We start from the raw sequence: 20,922 nt of genomic DNA, 5'->3' as shown, positions 1-20,922 counted from the left end.
TAAGGAGAGCTGAGGGGATTTGCAGAGAGCTTCTGACAAATGAAGGAGACTAAGCAATGAAGGTTTTTTCTGGCAAGGGTTACACAAAGCCACACACCCTATCTTTCAGTTCAAGGATAAGCAGCATTCCCAAACCCTGAATATCCACTGAGAACCCTTATGAGCACATCGTGTCATTTATCATCCAAGACTCCATTATATTAAGCAAGTTACAACCAAAAGCCCCATCCATGCTGGACTGAAGGGACATAACTTTCACATAAATATCTGTTTGGTGGTTATGAGTGTGGAAACCAGCAGTTCTACTGGCAGGATGAAGAAGAAAGCATCAGGGATAAAAACAGCCAAACCACTTGCTGTAACTCCAGAGAGAGCTGAAAGATTGGGAATTAAATATTGGCTGTAAAGAAAAACTTGGAAATGCAAGTGAAAAATTTGTCTCCAACTGCTTGTTCCATGGAGGTTTTCAGAAAACACAATGTACAGATGCCTTTGCAAATTAGAAATGGGGCAGAGACACATCTGTTTCTTCTCTGGAAAAAAAATCTGTGGGACTTCCAGAGGTTTCTGTAACTTGAAATATCAAATAATTTATCTGAAAGCACCATAACTCATTCAAATTTCTTATTATCCAAGACATGTCTGTAAAGAAAATCTAATGCTTTTTTGTAAGTAGTGCAGAAAAAATCAAACGGAAGGATTACCAGAGACACAAAGAAGTCTGCTTCATAGTACAGTAGCTGAAACCAAGAAGGTACTAAAGGAATCACTTCAAAACCTAGAATTATTGAACTCCAGGTCAGTTTTGCCCATGCAATGTGGGTTTGCAACTGTTGTTTCAGAATCTGAAGATGTTTTAGTAAGTATTACACTGTCAAAAACCAGAGTTTCACTGAACAGACCTCGTGGATTTAAGTGAAGTAATTGAGAATTTCTGCTGAACCCCCAAAAATAAATGTTTCATTGAAAAAGCTTCTGTTTTTCTTTGCATAAGTGAATACTCATTAACTCCATACTTTTCCCTCCAGCTCAATCCTCCGAATCATATTTGTGTTTCCTACCATTTTTGGCCTGAATGTGCCCTTACTTCAGGATGGAGAAGAAAAGGGGTTAAGAAACAGCTCAACTAGAGTTTCCTGAAATGTAGGGCTGTTCATTTCCATCTGTTACTGTGTGCTAAGAGCCCAATTATTGTATCTCTCTTTCCCAACCAGCTTTAACAACTGTTAGTGCCTGCACACCTCCACAGTGCCCAGTATGGCAACACCACCAGCCTGGAGCTGTAATACTTTGCTCAAGACAGATTGGCCAAGATAACGGACTTGGGCTTTCAAAAGCACATAAATACCTCAGGTGGCAGTTGTTCAACATCTTTGACTGGATCAAAGAACACGGGTGACACAGCTCCAAAATGCCAGCTCTTAGTCTGGTCACTCTGGTCAGCTTGGTGTCCACTGGTGAGTTGAGATTGCTGTAATGTAGCTAGGCTTGACGGGGCTTAGGCAGACAATAATGAATTATTGAAATTCACTTGAACACAAATAATACTGAGGGTTTTTTCCCCTCTTGTTTTATGAAGAATGACAGTAATATGGATAGTTATGACTATTATAAAATAAGGAATTTTGTGTGCATTAAGAGACATATACTGAAGTAGTTGGAGGTTTCAGAAAGAATCATAAAATCATTAAGGTTTGAAAAGACCTCTAAGATCAAGTCCAACCATCAACTCGGCACCATTAGAAAGTAAAACCAATTTATTTCACAAACTATTTTTAAACATCTTTATCTATAGCTTTGCTTTCTTTTTGGTGTATATACCTTAAAGTAAGACATCAGGAAAAAAACTGATCAAGTCTATACAGCAGGTTGTATAAAGTCCTTTTACCTACAGTTTTTGAAATGACAAATTCCTTTGAGCTCATGTCTTTCCCTTTAAACACCCTGTTTTGTACATGAACACTTTCTGTTGCGCTGGACTAAGAACATGGTTGAATTTTTCCTGTATTTCCTGTTTTCCATGTGAAGTTTTCACCAGGCAGCTGGATGCACACCCACCCCAACAACAGCACCAACACTGGGCACAGATCTGCAGCGGGAACCCCACCAACCGGATCCGCGGCTGCGACAGATACGGCTGCGGGAATTTCGGTGCTGACAGGTAACACAGCTACCTGGGCACTGTGGGTCGCTTCGCTTTCCTAAGTTAAATGTTCAGGCATGAGAAAGAATACAGTTACACAGAACTGACATTTAAGAATGGAAGAATACTGTTGTCTGCAGGACCTCTTACTGATTTTTGGGATATTCCTTGGCAATCTTACAGAATCAAAGTGATACTACTGCTGACAACAGATGCAAGAGTGAAGGAGCAGGACTGTTACATGAATTACAGGCATAGTAAAGGAAATGGAAGTATTTAAAGGATTTGTGTCTTTTAACCTTGTTGCTTATACTCCAGAAATTTAACTAACACTCATCAACAGGTTACAGGAAGCTGAGTAGATTCAGTTACACAAACTAAAAATCTGTCAGCATAATTGTCTTTAAGTAGGAACCTCATACAAAAACAGGTTATGTCTCTTTGTAAAAATGCTTTTATATGGGTACTTTTCTATAACAGTTTGAAATACCCCATGAACTTGGGAAAATAAAAAATAAGCTTAAATTTGAAATTTCATCCCACTCTAAAGAAGGTTATATAATGTGAACAATTTGCAACAGAAAAAAAAAAAAAAGAGATGCTTCAAACCTGCTACTTGTGCCCAATTTCATTGCAGGTAAAAAAAATTTGTTAGACAAGCTTCAGCTATCATCCTGCATTAAGTGACCAAGTGGTACGTAACATTAGCCTTGAGAGATGTCCCTAATTATGTATTTCTGCCTCCAGGCACAGTGGCAAAGAAAAGCACGCGGGTGTGGATGTCATCTGTTCTGACGGAGCCACAGTGTACGCTCCTTTCAGTGGGCAGCTCTCGGGACCCATCCGCTTCTTCCACAATGGAAATGCCATTGATGATGGAGTCCAAATCAGGGGATCAGGTAAGTAATTAGCAGCAAATGTGCTGTGAGGCATGCACAAGTGAGCAAGTTTTCTGTGGTTCTTCAGTTCAAGCACAGTGTTGATTAATCTTACATCCTCTCTAGTATGCTGAAATATTGGATGACAGCACGAGTAGGATGTAGTCCTTTCCTATGCTTTTCTTGGAGAGGAGGGAAGAAAGGAATTGAAAAACAGGTAGCAGGAAAATAACAACCCCAAATCAGAAAATAGGAAACAGTAAAAACAAAGAACCAGAAATATATCTTCCATTTTGCTTGGAGTATGTTTTCCTGTCTCTATTTTCCAACTCCCTTTTTTCCTTTTTGCCCTGGCAAATACAGCAATTTTGATTTCACCATTGTTGGTTCCTTTCTGGTTACATTTCTGCTTCATCCTAACAGTCTCCAGTATGAGGCTGGCAGGGAATGCTTCTTGCTCACCCCAGGAGCAGATGCAGCTGATGTTTCCTGACCTTGCTTCCTCTCCCATCTCTCCCAGGTTACTGTGTGAAGCTGGTCTGCATTCACCCCTTCCGGTACCACGGCCAAATCCGCAGAGGACAACAACTTGGGAAAATGCTGCCAATGCAAAAAGTATATCCTGGCATTATTTCTCATATCCACGTTGAGAACTGTGACCATTCTGATCCTACTCATCTGCTTACGCCTGGTAAAAAAACCCTCAATAACAGAAAACACAACTCAGAACAAGAGTAGATTTGCATTCTAGGACCTGTGATATCTTCTTTGAATTTTTGTATTTAAAGCTTTTTTCGTCTATGAAACAACCCTAATCTAGAAACATTACCATCCAGCTTAGATCTACATTCCATTTACATTTCCTAAAGGATTAAAAATTTTATGGAGAAAAATCCAACAGTCTAGAAGTTAACTTTGATGTGCTGTGTTCCTGTATTTCAAAGCTGTTCCACCATCGCCACAACAGGACGGGCGCTGGGCTGCAGTGTGTGCTGGGAACCCTACCAATGAGATAAGAGGCTGTGATAAGTATGGCTGTGGATACTATGGAGCTCCAAGGTAATATAATAATTGGAACACATGGGGTTTTGTTGTACTTCCACTGAACTGAGAGTTAAACTTTGTTTAGGTCACTACAGCTTTGAAGGCTTAAATTGGACTTGAGGAAACTTTTAGGCTGCCCACGTTGTTCATAACACCTCTCTGCTTGGAGCTTTTTATCAGACTTAGCCATGCCTGAGCTGACCTAGTGTTGGGAACACTCCTGATTCAAGTGGAAGGTTGGACTTGATGTCCTTCACACAACTAAACTTTCTGTGACTCTATGGTTTTATTTAAAGAGCTGGAAGAAAGACATTTTTCTCCAACTCTAACCATCCACCCTTCATGACATTACCTCACCCCCACCTTTGCAGATCCTTCAGCCAGTTTGCTGACACTATTTCTCTCCTAACAAGCCATTTCCAGATCTCACCATGTGCTGCCTAACCTCTCTCTGCAGCACTGAGCCTGACCAGAGATTTCTGTAATGATGTGTTTGTTTCCAGACGCAGTGGCAAAGGGAAGCACCAGGCAGTGGATGTCATCTGTGCTGACGGGGCGACCGTGTACGCTCCCTTCTCTGGCCAGCTCTCTGGGCCTGTTAAATTCTTCCACAATGGAAATGCCATTGATGATGGGGTACAAATCAGGGGATCAGGTAAATAAATGTTTGATTGAACATTTCTTTGTCGTTCAGCCATGTTTCCTTCTATCCCCTTGCATACAGAACTTTTTTTCTCCTGCTACAATGCAAATAACTGAGTTCAAGTTTTTCCCTTTCCTACAGCACAAATTCCCACCTTCTCCTTGCCTTCCATCTTCCCTCTTCTATCAAGTCAATGACTTCAACTACTATGTAATTTTTATGACCACAATATTTCTACTATTCTGGTATTTCCACTATTGCTATCTCAGTGGAAATGACAAGACAAACATTGTCAGTATTTCTGAAATTTAGTTCAGGAGAACAAATGCTTCATCAGTCATCTGATGTTTTCCCTCCTCTTGTTTTTTTCACCAGGATTCTGTGTAAAACTACTCTGTATCCATCCCATAAGATACAACGGTGCAATTTCCAAGGGACAAGTCCTTGGTAGAATGTTGCCTATGCAAAGAGTATTTCCTGGGATCACATCTCATATTCACATTGAGAACTGCGACCACTCGGATCCTACAAGCAATCTTGAAAGGGGAAAAGGGCAAAAAGATTGAAATGGTAATTCAGTAAATTCCAAATAAATCCATCTCAGCATCCAAAAGTTGTTCTTCTTCCCATGCACAACAGTTTATATGATCACCTATTTATATGATTCAATACTTTGAGCCTTACTCAAGCAGCATCTGTTGGATGGCAACTCACAAAACAAAAAAAGATTTGAGTTTTTGTTGCAATTTGCATTTACCAGAGAATCGGGACATCAGCAATGACTAGCTATAGGCTTTCTCAAAGTCTGAAAATCCAGCTAAATGCAAACTGCTCACTCCCTCCTGTGGCAGAGAAGGCACATTCCTTTCAGCTTCTCCCCTGAGCACCAGCTGGCCTCACTTGCTCAGATCAGGGAGAACAAACACTCTAAAAAATCCCAACATTCATCAGTGCAGGCCTATTTAACTGGAAGCTTGGAGCTGGAGCAAGCTGACATTTGACAGCTGCCTTTGATTACCTTGAAGGTCTTTTCCAGCCTTAGTGATTCTGATTCGTGGCTTCACTGCCTTAGCGACAGGCACCGAGAGAGGGACAATATTCAAAGCAGCCTTTCAAGAGTTTTCCCCTGAACTGTAACTCCATCACCAGTGTTTATAAACACATTTAACACCGGTCTGTTGGCACAGAAGACTCCAGGACTTTCCAACAACTCCATTTTATGGTTTGCATGTCAGAAATTGGGTTTCAGGCACAAACACAAAGTCACAATGACTGATTTGCCCTTCTCCAGTCTCTCCCAAGGTTTGTCACATACATGGCTTCTCACAAAAACCCCAACACAACACAGTGCAACAGATGGATGAGTCTAGTATCAGTGCATGGATCAAAACCACTTTATTACATTTCCAGTTGAAGCAAACCACACATCTTGAACAAAATACTGTATGGAAAGATTTTAGTTGGTGTTCAAATTATAATCCCCTGGATTATGGAAGTGCTCAGCTCACAGCCTCTACTAACCAGAGTTGGATAGACGCTTCTTAACTGTGCAGAAGACAATTAAAGCATTACTGACTGTGTGCTACCTTAAATCCTTAGGCTTCCAGCTGGGAACAAGTGTGTCCAAGAAAAGGGGGGGTTTAACTCTTCAGCTGGTGTTTTGTGAAAGCAGGGAAGAAACTCATTCTCTGCTGTGAATGCACTGGTTCTGGCTTGGGGTAGTTAATTTGCTTCACAGAAGCTATAATGGAGCTGTGGATTTGTACTGGAAACAGCACTGGTAACATGGGGATGTTTTTGCTGTATCTGAGTAGTGCCTGCACAGAGCCCAGCCCTGCCCTCCTGCTTGTACTGCCCCACCATGTAGGAGGCTGAGGGTGCAGAGTCTGGGAGGTGACAGGGAGAGGACACGACCCAAGGGACATTCCATACTATACAACATCAGGCACAGCATAAAAAGCTGGGGAAAGGAGGAGGGAGGTTTATAGGTGATGGAATCCTGCTTTCCTGGCTGATGGAAGTGGTGAATGGATTCCCTTTTTCGGGGTTGCCTGCCTGTGTGGCTCTTGCTTTACTATTAAACTTTTTATATCCAGCCATGAGTTCTCACTTTTACCTTCTAATTCTCTCCCCCATTCCTCTGGCTGTGGAGGGGCTCAGCTGACAGCCAGGGTTAAGCAACAACAGTGACAACCACCAGCAGCAAATTCCCGTGGTCTTTTCATTATCAATAGGAAGATGGAACAAGTGTGGCACCAAAATCATTACAGCAAAAGTTTATATACAATGCATTTAAGTTTACAGTGTGCAAAATGTTAACAGAAAAATACATACTCTGATTTACATCAACTCACCATGCCTTTCCCTTTTAAGAAAATAAATATAATACAACCTTTCTCAAAAAACAATTGATAGCAACAAGTATTAAACAGTCCTGAATTCAGTATTTCAGGATTACCTCCAGCAAGCCTTTCTCTAGAAATCAGGGCTTGTACAAAGCTTTGTAAAATACAGGTGAGATTAGTACAGTCCATTTTGGCCCCTAAGTGCCAAATTTAAGTGTTCTAAATCCTTGATTCCAAATAGAAATGGATCAAAGACAACTGCACTGCATTTGATCGTTCCCTCTTACTAGCCACATTTATGAAATCCTTTTTACTTCTTAGCAATGAAAGCATGGCATTCAGACTTCAGTCTTTGATTACAAAGACGAGCCCAAATCCAAAGTTATTCCTTAGTGTCCTGACAGTTTCCAAAGTGCTTTATTACTCATTCAAGCAATCAATCTAGAACCAAACTTAAAATCAGTAATTCTAACAAAATCTCTTTCCTATCCTTTCGATGCATAAAACAAAAACAACATACTGTACAATGTATTCCCTACTTTCTGTAATCTGACAAATTACTTAAGAGTGCCATTTAAAATTGGACAGTTTTTTGTAAGCATAAGATTATTAACATTTTATTATAATGCCATAAATTTAAGCTAGATTATATCTGATTAACCCAGAATAGTGTATTTTAATATACAAGCTCCTACAATTAAAACATGAATAATTAAAAAACAGCTATATAAAACATCATGACAAATAATACTGTACTCAAAGTTCTATCCAGCTTTCCACTGATAGATTTCCTAAGGGAAAATAGCTTCTCTATGCCTCTTCTGACTAGATCAGAAAGAGTAAACAAAGACATTAAAAAAAACCCAAACCCACTTTAAAGTAAATGGAATGTTTACACTGAAGCTCAGAGAAGCCCAAATTCACTAAAGTTTGAAGCCCCTGTAAACCACAGATACACTTTCAGAACTGTCAAATACAGCTAAATCTATTTTCTATTTCAACATACAATTAATATTGTAGAGTGCTGTGCTGTTAGTCTAACAGAGGTTTTCTCAAGGAAGAAAAACTCAAATCTGGAAGAAAGTTTTCACATTTAATTTTTAAACTTTTTATTTGCATAGAAAGCAACACACTGATTCCACCATTTTATCCACACAGAGAATTTACCATGTTGGCATCATATCAGGAAACCACATTCTTCCAAGGTGTTTGGAAACTTCCAGATGAAGCCGATCTAAGCTGTAATCACTATCTGGAATCAGCACCTCCTCCATTATAGAAAGCTGAGTAAGCCTGCCCCCACACATCTTTACAAATTCAATAAAACCCCTGCAGGTGACTTCACACTCCCCCAGCCCCATGGCTGTTAAGTTCTTACAGCGCTCAGCAATCTGGATGAGCTCATCATCCAAAGGTTGAAGTCCATTGGCGCACACGACCAGCTCAATCAGCCTGGGGCAGTTCATGCCGATGCGACCCAGCATTGCCTTGCTCACTGCACGACCAAAGTACAGGTGTGTAACAGGTGTTTCCTCTCTGAAGAAAGCATCAAATTCATCTTCATACAAGAAGAAATACATAACAATGTTGACTTTGGGGGAGTGTTTAACAAGAGCATCCCAGCTTTGCTTTTTAATGGTGTGAAACTGAACTTGTCCGGGATTTTCACTCACGACGTCGATGCGGAGGTGCTCGAGATCAACGTGTTTTTCACTTGAAAGAGCCAGCAGCAGTTCATCACTTAATATGTAATAGTTCAAAGCCAGCTCTTTAAGTCCATGACACTGATCAGCCACACAAAGAATCCCTGAGGAACAAAAAAATTTACTCTCTAAAATGAAAAGTGAATATAAGCACAGTTGCTCTCTGTAAAGTTGCCTTGAGTTTTCATGCTTATATCGAAAGCCTATGAAATACCCAAGTTCTAGGTATCCACAACCTTTTACAGGATTTGGGACATTAACAATTCCAAAGACTAAAACACTAACAAAAGACACAAGTCACTTTCATCTTGGTTCTGCATTTGCCCCTCCCTATGCAGAATTTCCTCAACTTTGAAGAAGCAACTGAAATCAGGCCAGATTCAGCTGCCATTCCCTTCCCCAATACTCATTCCTTCAACTTTCAACTATTTAAATCACCACCACCCAGTTTAACACCTACATCCTTCCATGAATTAAGACCTAAATAACGTTAACTCCTCCTAATCTGCTGGAATATGAAGTACACGGATTAAGTCACCTTTTGTGGACTCCAGAAAAGAATACAGGAATAGACCAGACCTAGACTCCCTTACCCCAGCACTAAGGTTTCAGGAGAAAGGCAAGTGAGAAAGCACCCTGAAGCTCTCTGAGCTTTCAGCAAGGCTGTATTTTGAAGGGAGTGAGTTCCTCACCAACCAATGAGGAAGTTACCAGTCCCAGATCTGGACACATGAGGGCACTCACAGTGTTACACCACATGTTTCTGAAATTTGTACACACTCACAGCACCTTGCAAAACAATTACTGACAACTGTTATGATCTGCTTTATCCCACCATGCAGTAGCTGATTCATGGATCAGGGATTCTGTGGTGCTCCCACAGAACACTGATTAGTTAAATTTACAAATCTGCACAGATTAAGGAGCACCCATCTGGTTACCTTCCGATACTAAAGCAGTGAACATCACATCCTTTGAGCATGTGTGAAAGGCCTGCACTAATTTTGGAGGCTTTTCCTCCTCAAGGCCTATCATCAGAGGTAGCAAAGCAGCTGGAGAGAATGAAAAAAACTCTCCAGGATTCCAGAAGATGCAGTCATGTGAGTAGCACCCCCACCTTCATCAACCCAACTCATTCACTAACAATCACCTTCTTCTTCTTCACCTTCCAACTGTCCAAACTCAAGACTAAGTCAATTATTATGCTTTGCAACTCCATTTTTCACATACATTCAGTACTCACCAGCAGGTGAAACATGAGGACAGCTGCTCATTTTTAGCAGTTTTAGCGTATCACTGTTGTTAGCAACAAGAACCTTCAAGGAAGGATCATCAAGGGGTGTGTCATCTATCTTGATTGATGATAATGACTTGGAGTTCACAAAAACTACTGTCAGTGCTGATGCAAAATGAGCCTATTTAGAGAAAATGAAAGAGGGAAAACATTCTAATGAAAAGATGGGCAAAACTTCAGGGCTTTAACCTCACGTTCTACACATGCACAAAGTACAAAAAATAAAACACTTCCCATGGATCCCCATTAACAGGTAACAAAGGATTATTTCAACATAAACAGAGGGGATCTTTGTTTAAAAACATGCTGCTGCATGTGATGAAATTAACCTTACACATTTATCTACTCTGATTTATCCTTTCACTGTAATACATTGATAACTACAGGGATAACTGGCCACAGTGATGAGCCTGAAGTATCTAGAGTTTTTCTGCAGAAAAAAAGAAATGGCCTTTATTTTCCAGGAAGTAACTCTTCTGTTACTTCAAAGTAACTAGAGATTGTTTCATAAAAATTACCATCAACTGAAGAACAGAACATAAAGAAAGCTAAAGTGGTTTAAGAGTGAATTAAAAGATGCTAGTTACAGTTCATAGGACCTTACCTTAGAGACATTCATGAAGCTTGGTTTTGCTGTAGAGATTAAACCCAGTGTCTTGATAGAACAGTTCACCAACTGAGAAAGGATGTCACAGGCTGCTTCTGCTGACTCAGTACTACTGTCAACCTATAAAAGCAATTTAAAAATAGTGAAGTCATTCTGCAGTACTATTAAGAAAAGGGCACCATGGATACCCAAGACTGGAGGTTCCACATCTACTTGGCTGCACTGCTCCAGATTGCAATCATCAAAGGCACTAAGTACAACACTGAATGGAAATCTCACGACCAGAAAGAGTTCAGGGAAATTACTACTAGAAAACTTCCCTGAAAGTGACTGCTGGGTAATTCTAGTACAAACATGTACCCTAAATCTAAGTCTTCTCTTCAAATAACCTCATGTTACTGCAATACTGTAACAAAACTGGTGCTACAAAACACAGTGATATGTATGCATTTATTCAAAATGCCAATTTTTAGAGCCCAAAAAAGACTTGACAAAGTCTTTGCTCCAGCAAAGTAATCCATTTTATCTGCATCAATAACACCTTTGCATTTTAAATAATGAACTGATTCAAAATTGCTAAGCCCAAAGAGTAACTTTGAACAAATCTCCTGTTTTTTCTCACCTTCCACCTCTGTTTTGCACGACAGTCACCATTTCTTTACTCTGCAGAGGTTAGAGTGTAGAAAATTGGATTAAGCTCTCTGCACACGTGGAAACAAAAAGTTGCAGTAGCTGCATTTTTAAAACTTGCCCAGTACAACTCTTAAGGCAGCTGACACAGAGCAGCTGCATCTCTCGTGCTCAGTGACACTGACCCTCTGCTCATGTCATCCACAGCTTACCTTGAAGCTGACGTACTGCAGATGGTCAGCGTGCCTCTTGATAATCTGCTGAATGAGATCCGGATGCGTAGACTTTAAATAAGAAGTGGCTGGCTGGCTAAGTTCAAATTCAAATCTCCTCCAGAGATCTGGGATGTGAAAAACTTCATTCCACCTTCGACAAACAGAAGATGCCCTGGCTCGATCTACTAAAGTCAGGAACTGAAAAACACGCAGAATCACGTGGTGTGGAAGGCTGCCCCAGTCCAGCGAGGTGCATGGGTCAGATTCCCCAAGTCCTGAGCCATGTAAACTAGTTTTCTGTTTTTTGCGTGTCTGTGATGTTCCAGGAGCTTCAGTTCCAACCACCCCCTTGTGCCCAGCTCTCTTCATCACGCAAGTTTAAGAATGTAACTATCCAACGTATTCAAACGGCACAGGTTCCTGAAACTTCCCACATACAATAGCTCTCTAGAAAAAAACAGAGGATCAGTGGAGGAAGGGAGAAAGGGCAGTGGAAACACAGTAAGAGATAAGAAGTTACTAACATTTAAATACAGCTCGTTATTTTGAAAAGAAGCATATCCATCTGTCAATATCCAGGGCACAGATGTTGGCAGGGACCTTCTCTCTCAGTACCTTTTATTTTGTACAACTTGGATTGAATCTGGAAAACTTGGACCTGCTGATTTACCAAGTGTAATTTCATGTAGTAGTATTTCATAGTACATAAAGCATTTTGTAGGGAACAAGTATTTTACAGCAGTTTAATTCAGAAGTAGGAAACTGATTGTTTAAATTTAAACTCGGTTGACAAACTATAATCTACTAATCATCTCTGAAAAGGTATATCAACTAAAAAACTTAAATTCATAAACTCCTTTTTAAAACACAGACAAACCTGGAACAGACATGTTCAGAAGAGTCAGATTGAGAAGTTCTCCCCACTTTCCCTGTTTTTTTCTTTCCAAATAATGCCAAGCAGAGGAAAGTGTATAACAATAAAAAACATCAGAGGCCACCTAACAAAGCAGGGCAAAATAAGTGGGGTTCACATGCAGTTTTTCAGCAGGAAAAAGGACAGTGTCCTTGAAAATCAGCAAACTGCAGGGATCTACTTCAGCAAGGGACATTTGCCTCTTGAGCCAGACAGCTCAGAAGAGCAACATAACAAAAAAACCCCACTTTCTTCAGGCTGAAGCACTGCAATCTAACCAAGACTATTCCAGACTGAATTCTGTTGTTCAGTTAATTTTCAACAATTGTCTTTTCCACTTCATTTTAGTACAGGTTAAGGCCCTTTCTCAAATGTCCCACTAACCAGATGTTCATCCAGGCCTTCTTTCTTCCCAGCCTGAGTGAAGTGAGTGTTTGCAAAGCAACCACGCGTTTTTCAAGAAAGAGCGGAACAAATTATCTATTTTTACTGAACAAACTCCAATGGCAACCCCAACAGGTTGCTTTTTCGGGACTGAAAATTTTCCATGGTAACTTCATTATGGAGGGGAGGGGGAAAGGAAGGAAAAAAAAAAAAAAGAACAGAAATCCCTGTATTGCAAAAACAGCTGCCAAAGTACATACTATCGCATCAAATATTTACCTGGCATTTTTCCCAATCTATAAAACCCGATCTGTTTGGCTCATGGGTGTTTGACAAACTCCATTTTTATGAAAAGAAAGCATGTGCATTCTTTGAGAAGCTGGAAAAAACAATGTAGCCAATTTATTAAGGGCTGTTCTTATGACCAGCTTCACTAGTGCTTCACTTGCTGACAAATTATCTCAATCACCAAGGAATTTATTTTAGCAGTTGTTATACATATTCACCCAGTCTATTTAAACTTCCATTAGTGATTGGAATCAGTAACATATGCAGAAGGATAAGCCAGCAACACTCTTTAAATTATATTAAATAATAGTTTTTCTTCCCTGCGTAGACACATGGCTTACATTAACAGTATTACTAATGTAATGAAGATGCGGGCTCAGCATGAATAAACATTTTGCTATTAGACCATCAAGTTATCATCCACACAACCATGTTTTATGACTTCAGACTACTTTAAGTCACACAACAAATGGGCATTCCAAACCATTAAGTGTAGATGTAGTAATTAAACATTATAAAACTCTATCTTACAGTTGCTCATAGCCTTGCTAAATTTAGCAAAGGCTAAATACCTTTTGCTTGTTTTTCCTCCTCCCTACTTGAGAGGAATTACAGACTTGGCCATTTCCTAAAACAGAAGTCTAGAACAAAAAAATGAAATTGAACAAATGCTTTTGTTCGAGAAGCTTCTCCTTGCTATTGCTATTCTCATGCAGATCTGCAACACCTTAGTAAAAGGCAGGCTTCTGACAAAAATGGAAATTTTTCCTCTCTTATTTGAAACTTACTTGAACTCCATGGGTGCTGATTTGGTTCCCACAAAAAAGTTCTGGCAATTGAAAACAACCAGAAAGGGCATTTCCCTAAACCACAAGTCACACTACAGACCAGAAACAGCACTCCAGATGTAGGAAAAGGTGCAGCAAAGTATTGCTGGTGTACACAGCATCTGTGCTCTGCCTGCTGGAATTTGGCCAGAACTTGTTCTTGTTGCTACACCTTTATAAACTGCTGTCTCCAGAATTTCTATGTTTAATGTTCTACACTACAGTCCTCTGTATCTAGCAAAATGAATTCCTATTAGTCACTGTGAGATGCAAAGCCAGAAAAAGGTTCCATTGGTTATGCATCATAACAAATACAGTTATGCATATAACAGACATGAAGCCCCACTATTTACGAGAAAATAAGAACCTTTATTTCATTCTGCATACTTTATGAACAGTACCTATTTTAAAGCACAACAGAAGTTGGCTAAGTTACAGTCCCATGTGATATAACCCAGGCAGCATTCAAATCAGAGGTTTACACACACACACACACACACACACACTCACCTCCAAAGAATGTGGAGGCTCCTGTCAAGTTACTAGCACCTTTCTGGTATCTGAACGTCCATCCCACTGTTGAGTCATCCTGTATGTGTGCATGGATTCCTTAACCAGAAGGCAGGGACGGGTCCCAGAAGATGAACTGACCTGTGAAGCCACCAATCAAAGAAAAACTGTTCTGCAGTGCCTGGGAAACCCACAGGAAGGACTAACATCAATTCTGGAACAAAGACTGAGACAAATAGTACCCACTGCTCTGTGGGGCAGATGTGGAAGCAGAGCAACAGAATGTAACAAGCAAATTTGTTTTTCTAAATATTATCTGAAAAATACTATTTAAGTAAATGGGAAGGTGTAATTGCTGGCAAAAAAACAGCTTTTGCATTATCTACAGTTTTAGTCACATAAGCACTCTTTTGCAACACAGATACACCTCTGAATTCTTGAGGATTATCCAAAGAAAACTACAAACCTTGATAACAAACGTGGGTTTTTTTCAGCCTACTCTATACTAAAACCAAGTGAATCAAATAAAAAAAGACAGGATCTCTAATACTTTGACATTAAAAGACTCTTGGCTTTAAACTTTGCTCATTTTTACGCCAAAATTATGCTTACTGAATCACGATAATCTTGACAGTAAACAATCAATTTTGGTTAATTAAACTGTATCTGGGAAAAAAATATAAATAATGTACAAATATCCTCCCAAATACTAACAAAAAACTATCCTGTGTCTTAGTATGACAGAGTATCTTGGTGCACTACGAGAAAACCCAAAGCCCCCACATCAAGTTACCAAATTTACATTGTCGGAAGATGCTTTAATGGAAAGCTACAGAAACAGCAACACCCACCTTACTAAATCATGACAGGTTTTAGAAATAGAAGATATTTACCAGGTATTGTGTTCAACCAGTAATAACATCTTTAGAAACCTTGCAATGCTGAATTTCTCTAATTTTCTTTAAAAATGGGACAAGACTTTAGATTCTCCCAGGTCATATAATAATTTTTTGGAAAAACCCAGTTAATATCAGCTTTATAGACACCAAGCTTAACAAAGGTATGGTACACATTATTTATGAATACATGAGAAGTAGCCCCCATCTTCCACACAAAATCAAATTCAAGTACTGCAATCTGTGCAAGTAATGCTGCTGCTCAGCTCACACACCAGAAAATTTAGAGCTAAGTAGTCATGCTTGTCTACAAAGAGAAGCTGATATTCATTAGTAATTCCATTTGTGGGTGGCACCTGTAGAAATCTGTCATTTATGGTGCCCTTGCATTGCACAGTCTACAAGTATCACGTGTTCTCTCTCCCATGAAGTGAGCAGACTCTGTACAGCACATAGAACTCATTTTCATAAGTACTGTCAGTGTCTAACAAATAAAGGTTTATAATGCCACATATAAACAGCATGCTGAAATAACATTAGAACTGAGAGCACAAAACACTGAGATGCAATTTAAAGATTCAACAGAGAAGTGTATTAAGTTTATAAACCACATATTTTGAAGCAACTTTCTTACCTAAAGAATACTTCCAAGTTACAATAGGCAATAAATGAATGAGCTGAGGCAGTTGCAGCCATGGGGCACACACATGCATCTGTCTGCTTTCCCCTCCTGTCCAGACAAAAAGCCAAAAAACCTGTGTTAGTTTTGGAAAAAAAAAGTATCTTCAACTATACACCCAATACAAAAATGATGGGGAAATACGTTGACATCAATTAATAAATTTTCTTGCTTTTGTAAAGGAGCTTGGGGGGATCATCTTAACTCAAGGTAGCTTATCCCACAATGCAAATACTGTCACTGAGAGAAACATGAGGTCAGATTAAGAGTAAAAGAGATGGGAAACAAATGTTGCAACCGCATTTACATTTTTTTGGTCAACAGCACAATGCAAACAGCAGGTTATTCAGTATTTGCATTATCATTATCATGCTAGTGAATCTTGGTAAACAACACTGTAGCTACTGAAGTAATCTAAGAGTCATGGGAAACAGAGAAAAAACGCACCCAAATGGTTTTTCCTGCCTTCCTCCCATCTACGGCAAGGCTGTCTAGTGGCTGGCGAGCCGTGCGATGAACACACAGAGGCCACATGGCTCAGCTTCCTACCAAGAACGTGCACAGCCCTCGGCAGCACCTGCCCAGGCCTGGCTGCAGTCACACGGCAGGAGCAGCTCCCTACAACAACAAAGCACCCGGCCTGCGGCCACCTCCCTGTTTACAAGCTCCCAGAATCCAGGCGACAGCCTGGGCCACCTGAGCAGGTGGATCACAAGGCACTGCATCAAGAGCTTCAGATTAAAAATCCTTACCTCCCTCCACATTATTTTCTTTCAATACAACATTACAGGTAAGTTTGTGTTTCAGGGTCTTTCATCACATGTAATCACACAAAGCTTTACCCCCAGGAACATCAGGAAAAAAATTATTTCATAAAAACACAACAAAAACCTGAAATCTCTGTTGTGATAAGATTTACATTGCTTTAACATACCCCATTATGGGGGTGGGGGATGCGCATTCTTGTATCTGTTCTGAGCTCAGGATTTCAGTATTCTTCCCAACACTTCTTATTTGGCCACAGCCAAAAGTACCTACTAACAGTAAACTGACATCCAAAAATTAAGGAAAGGACAGTCATATCCTTTTGTAGCAATAATTGTATCAAAAATAGGTAGTCAATAAAGACTACCCGCAACACTCAGCAGGCTTCTGAATTTCATAGAGATGGGACTGGTGTTACCTCTGTAATAGCCAAATAACCAAGAGCACCCCTGAGGAAAAGAGCTTCTCTTGAACAGACCTGTCCCAAGCCCCTCAGTAGAGAAGGAAGTTCATACTTTTACACTGCAGATAAGAACTAGCAGAATTTTAGATAATACATTAAGAAAAAAAAGTTACTGAAAGTGACTCTTAGCAATAAAAATATAAGCAGGTGTACATCTAATGTACATCTGAGCATCTAATGCCACAAGAACCATCCAAAGCAATTTAAATCATATTACTTTATGTAAGCAGAAATGTATATAATAAAATATTATGGTTATCAGAGCTGCAGTGAAATACAAGCTTGTTATGCAAACAACAGTAGATTGTTATCTAAGGCAGTTACCCAAAGCATTATCAAAGATAAACAGCAGCAATGCAGTTGTTGAAATGAAACAGTTTGTTAAATGCTGAAGTTCATGAAATCTATTCATATCCTAATCTGTCTAAAGTGAAACTATCAAAAGTGGGTGCTCACCCCCCACACAGCTCTACCTGTAATTGAGTATTTTGACAGCTGCAAGTTATCCTACTCAAACTACCTCAAATCCACTAAAGGAAACAGGATTCAGAAAAAATCAAGTTAATTAACTGTTTCTGCAACTTATCCTGCCAACAGAGCTGTAAACTTCTGCTAAAATTAAGATGTTAAAACCTCTCCCATGACATAGGGGCTTGGTGGGGGATTTGAAAAGTGGACAGTGGTGACTCTGTTAAACAAGCTTTCAGTAGCTGGTCACTACCTCCCAGGCTGCAATGTCAGTTCAAAACAAGGTTTTATTACTGTAACCAAATAGATCACAGATTAAAGCCACAAAGAAGTAACTCTTCCTCTGATTTCTAGATTTCCCTTCCAATTCTCAACACCTGGATGCAACAGGAATTAATAAAATACGATAAAACAATGTTTCTAGTAGAAACAGTAGCAACCAAACACAAATGCAGCAAAAAAATGAGTTCCTGAGAAATAAAAACCCCTCCAAATAATCAAGCTTCGAAATATTCTGGGATAAAGCAGGCATCTGGGTAATTAAGCCTTAACTTTCTAACACGTGGAAATTAATGTTTACAGACCTGCCTTACGCAGGCTGAAATACCGGTCCCATTAATCACAGTGTCTTTAAAGAAATCGCACTTTAGCATCCGAGGCCACCCCTACACCACGTTAAGGAACTCGGAATTCAGAGTCTGTCTGGGGAACAAGAGCAGCACAAGGCAGGCAGCCCTGGACAACTGCTGCCATCACAAATTCAACCACTGAGTATGGTGCAAAACATAGGTAAAAAGCACATTTTAAGCCTAACTCTCAGAAGATCTAGTCCTTCAGGATGATGAGCTCAGAGATTAAGCTGCTTCTTCATCCAGGTAAAATCAGACTTTCAATGGGTGGCATTTTTACTTCTGAAGAGGATTATTTATTTTTAATCAATCCTCATTTTTCTCAAAACTGCGCCTCTCACTCAAGGGTTTTACCATATTTTTAGTACGTTTATGACAAACCCTCAGAGTTCTAAAAATAACCGCATTCAGCTGAACATCCTAACGCCTGCATTCATTTTAACTGAAGAAATACAAATGCATTGCCATTTTTAGTACTATCTCGGTGGTGAAATTTACATATTGGGCTTCTACTGATGCATTATTTTTAGAAGGAAGCCACTCCCCTGTGCCCAAGGCCCAAGACCCCTCGTTTTACTCAAGGACACATCTGATGCTGCACAGCTCTTTAGAAAAGCTCTCGAGGGTTCACCTACATGCCTACGGCAGAAATGAAAAACAATTGTTACTTCTACAGGTTTTCTTGAAACCTTCGTAGCCGACTTTAACAAGCCATTTAAGCTCTTCACATTGGAAAATCAGCTCCCAGGCACCGCGTTCTCGCAGCTCGGCGAGAGCTCCCGGGATGGCACAAACTCGGGGTACCGCACACCGAGCCCCTCACGACGTTTGGCGCTCAGGGAGAATTTAAGTTTCCAGGAGCGGAGTGCGTGCGTCTGTCTGTCTGTCTGCCTGCCTGCCTGCCTGCCTGTCCGTCCGTCTCCGCAACCCGGGCCTGCCCCCCCGCGGCCTGCCCTCCCCGCTCCCTGCCGCCGCGCAAAGGGCCGGTCCCCACGACCGCCCCGCCGCTCACCGCCGCCGGTGCGCGGCTCCCTCGCAGCGTGAGGCCGGGCAGGGGCCGGGCAGGGGCAGGGCAGCGGCAGCGCAGGGCCAGGACCGCGCTCAGCCCGCAGCGCCCGGGGACTCGGCGAGGGCGGAGCCGCCGCCTCAGCGCAGGCGCGGGGCGGGGCCGCGGGCGGCGGGCACGTGACGGCGGCGCCATTTCGCGGAGGCCGCCTGGGGCCCGCGAGTAAAATGGGGGGGGTGGCCGAGGAGCGGGCTCCGGTGGTAACCGCGACCTCTGACAGCCCCACTGCGACGGGTTCTGCTCCAGGCCCTCGCCGGTCCCCTGCAGACCGGGAGGACTCCAGCTCAGAATCACACAATCGCAGGTTGGAAAAGACCTCCGTGATCGAGTCCGACCTATGACCGAACGCCAACTTGTCAAACAGACCGTGGCGCTGATAGGAAGAATGTGTGCTCGTGGCTTTCCGAGCGATTCCATGGGTGAGGGTATGGAAGTAAACGTCTTTGAAATAGGTCGTAATGTTTCTACCCGCTTCAAGATGTATGTTTCTTGGAGAGCCCTGACAGTTTGACTCCTGAAACAAACAAATGGGTCTGCACAAGCCTGAGTTTCTTAACTTTGGGGTAAAATGATGGGTTCAAGGCAGGGTATGTGGCAGAGGGTTTGAGAGGGCTGTACATTCCTAGAGCGTCAGCTGGTGAGGAAAGCAAGAGGACAACACTCGGCCAGGAGTTTGGGATAAAAGGAGGCTGTGGCCTCCAAAACCCAGAGAGGGAAGGCCCCGTGGCCGTGTGCCCCAGTGGACTCTCCCCGTTTATTGGAATAAAGTTGCAGGGCTCTTTTGTTTCCTTTATGGACACTGGCTTTTCTAGCATGATCTTCAGTGCAGCACTGAGTGTCATGTCCAGCTTATTCTTTATTGTCGCTAGGAATGGTGACTCCACCATCTCCCTGGGCAGCCCATTCCAATGTCTGATGACATTTTCTGGGAAGAAATTCTTCCTAATTCTCAACCTAAACCCGCCCTGGTCTAGCTTCAGACCATGTCCTCTTGTCCTATTGCTGGTTGCCTTGTCCTTGACTCCCACTTGGCTGACTCTTCCTGTCAGGGACTTGTAGAGAAGAAGAAGGTTCCCCCTTGAGTCCCCTTATCCCCAGGCTGAGCCTCACAGCTTCCTCACCTGCTCCTCACCAGCCCTGTGCTCCAGACCCTGTTCCAAATCCGTTGCTGTTCTCTGGACCTGCTCCAGTCCTCCAGTGTCTGTGAAGTGAGGGCATCAGAACTGGACACAGCCCTGGAGGTGTGGCCACACCAGTGCCAAGTACAGGGGTCAGACCCTTCTCTGGTCCCAGTAGCCACACTGTTCCTGGTACAGGTTAAGTCCCATTGTCCTCCTTGGCCGCTTGGGTACATACTGGCTTATACTCATTTCTTGCCACGTGTATTTTCCATCATTTCCTGACATGAAGTGCCTCTAAGCCTTCATCATCCTTGAGCTGGGGCAGCCCTGGCCTTGGAAACTGCCCCATGAGCCTCTTCCAGAGGCTGTTCCCTCCAGGCAGAGCCATCCCCTGTCCTTCCCGTGGGGGCT

The 20,922-nt window shown here is 41.6% G+C and overlaps 2 protein-coding genes across 5 annotated transcripts; one reads left to right on the top strand and one right to left on the bottom strand.

The window, feature by feature from the left end:
• Positions 1–1,411: 1,411 nt before the first annotated feature.
• Positions 1,412–5,274, top strand: LECT2 (leukocyte cell derived chemotaxin 2). The gene is made up of 7 exons (XM_062502262.1): positions 1,412–1,457; positions 2,029–2,161; positions 2,891–3,042; positions 3,542–3,712; positions 3,966–4,080; positions 4,569–4,720; positions 5,084–5,274. The coding sequence occupies exons 1-7, from the start codon at positions 1,412–1,414 to the stop codon at positions 5,272–5,274; spliced, it is 960 nt and encodes a 319-aa protein (XP_062358246.1).
• Positions 5,275–8,133: 2,859 nt separating this feature from the next.
• On the bottom strand, positions 8,134–19,372 carry LOC134049621 (F-box/LRR-repeat protein 21-like). 4 transcript variants are annotated; one of them, XM_062502175.1, is made up of 7 exons: positions 19,337–19,372; positions 15,955–16,050; positions 14,425–14,565; positions 11,500–11,949; positions 10,655–10,777; positions 10,000–10,171; positions 8,134–8,860 (listed from the first exon to the last, which is right to left on the bottom strand). In XM_062502175.1, the coding sequence occupies exons 4-7, from the start codon at positions 11,869–11,871 to the stop codon at positions 8,217–8,219; spliced, it is 1,311 nt and encodes a 436-aa protein (XP_062358159.1). In that variant the 5' UTR covers positions 11,872–11,949; positions 14,425–14,565; positions 15,955–16,050; positions 19,337–19,372; the 3' UTR covers positions 8,134–8,216. The 4 variants fall into 4 exon arrangements, with proteins under 4 accessions (XP_062358159.1, XP_062358160.1, XP_062358161.1 ...); XM_062502176.1 differs by lacking the exon at positions 19,337–19,372 and adding an exon at positions 18,960–19,184; XM_062502177.1 differs by lacking the exons at positions 14,425–14,565; positions 15,955–16,050; positions 19,337–19,372 and adding an exon at positions 13,079–14,091.
• Positions 19,373–20,922: the final 1,550 nt, after the last annotated feature.

The sequence above is a fragment of the Cinclus cinclus genome, chromosome 14 (genome assembly GCF_963662255.1).
Source record: "Cinclus cinclus chromosome 14, bCinCin1.1, whole genome shotgun sequence".
Taxonomy (NCBI): Eukaryota; Metazoa; Chordata; class Aves; order Passeriformes; family Cinclidae; genus Cinclus; species Cinclus cinclus.
This window is presented reverse-complemented; position numbering and strand designations above follow the sequence as displayed.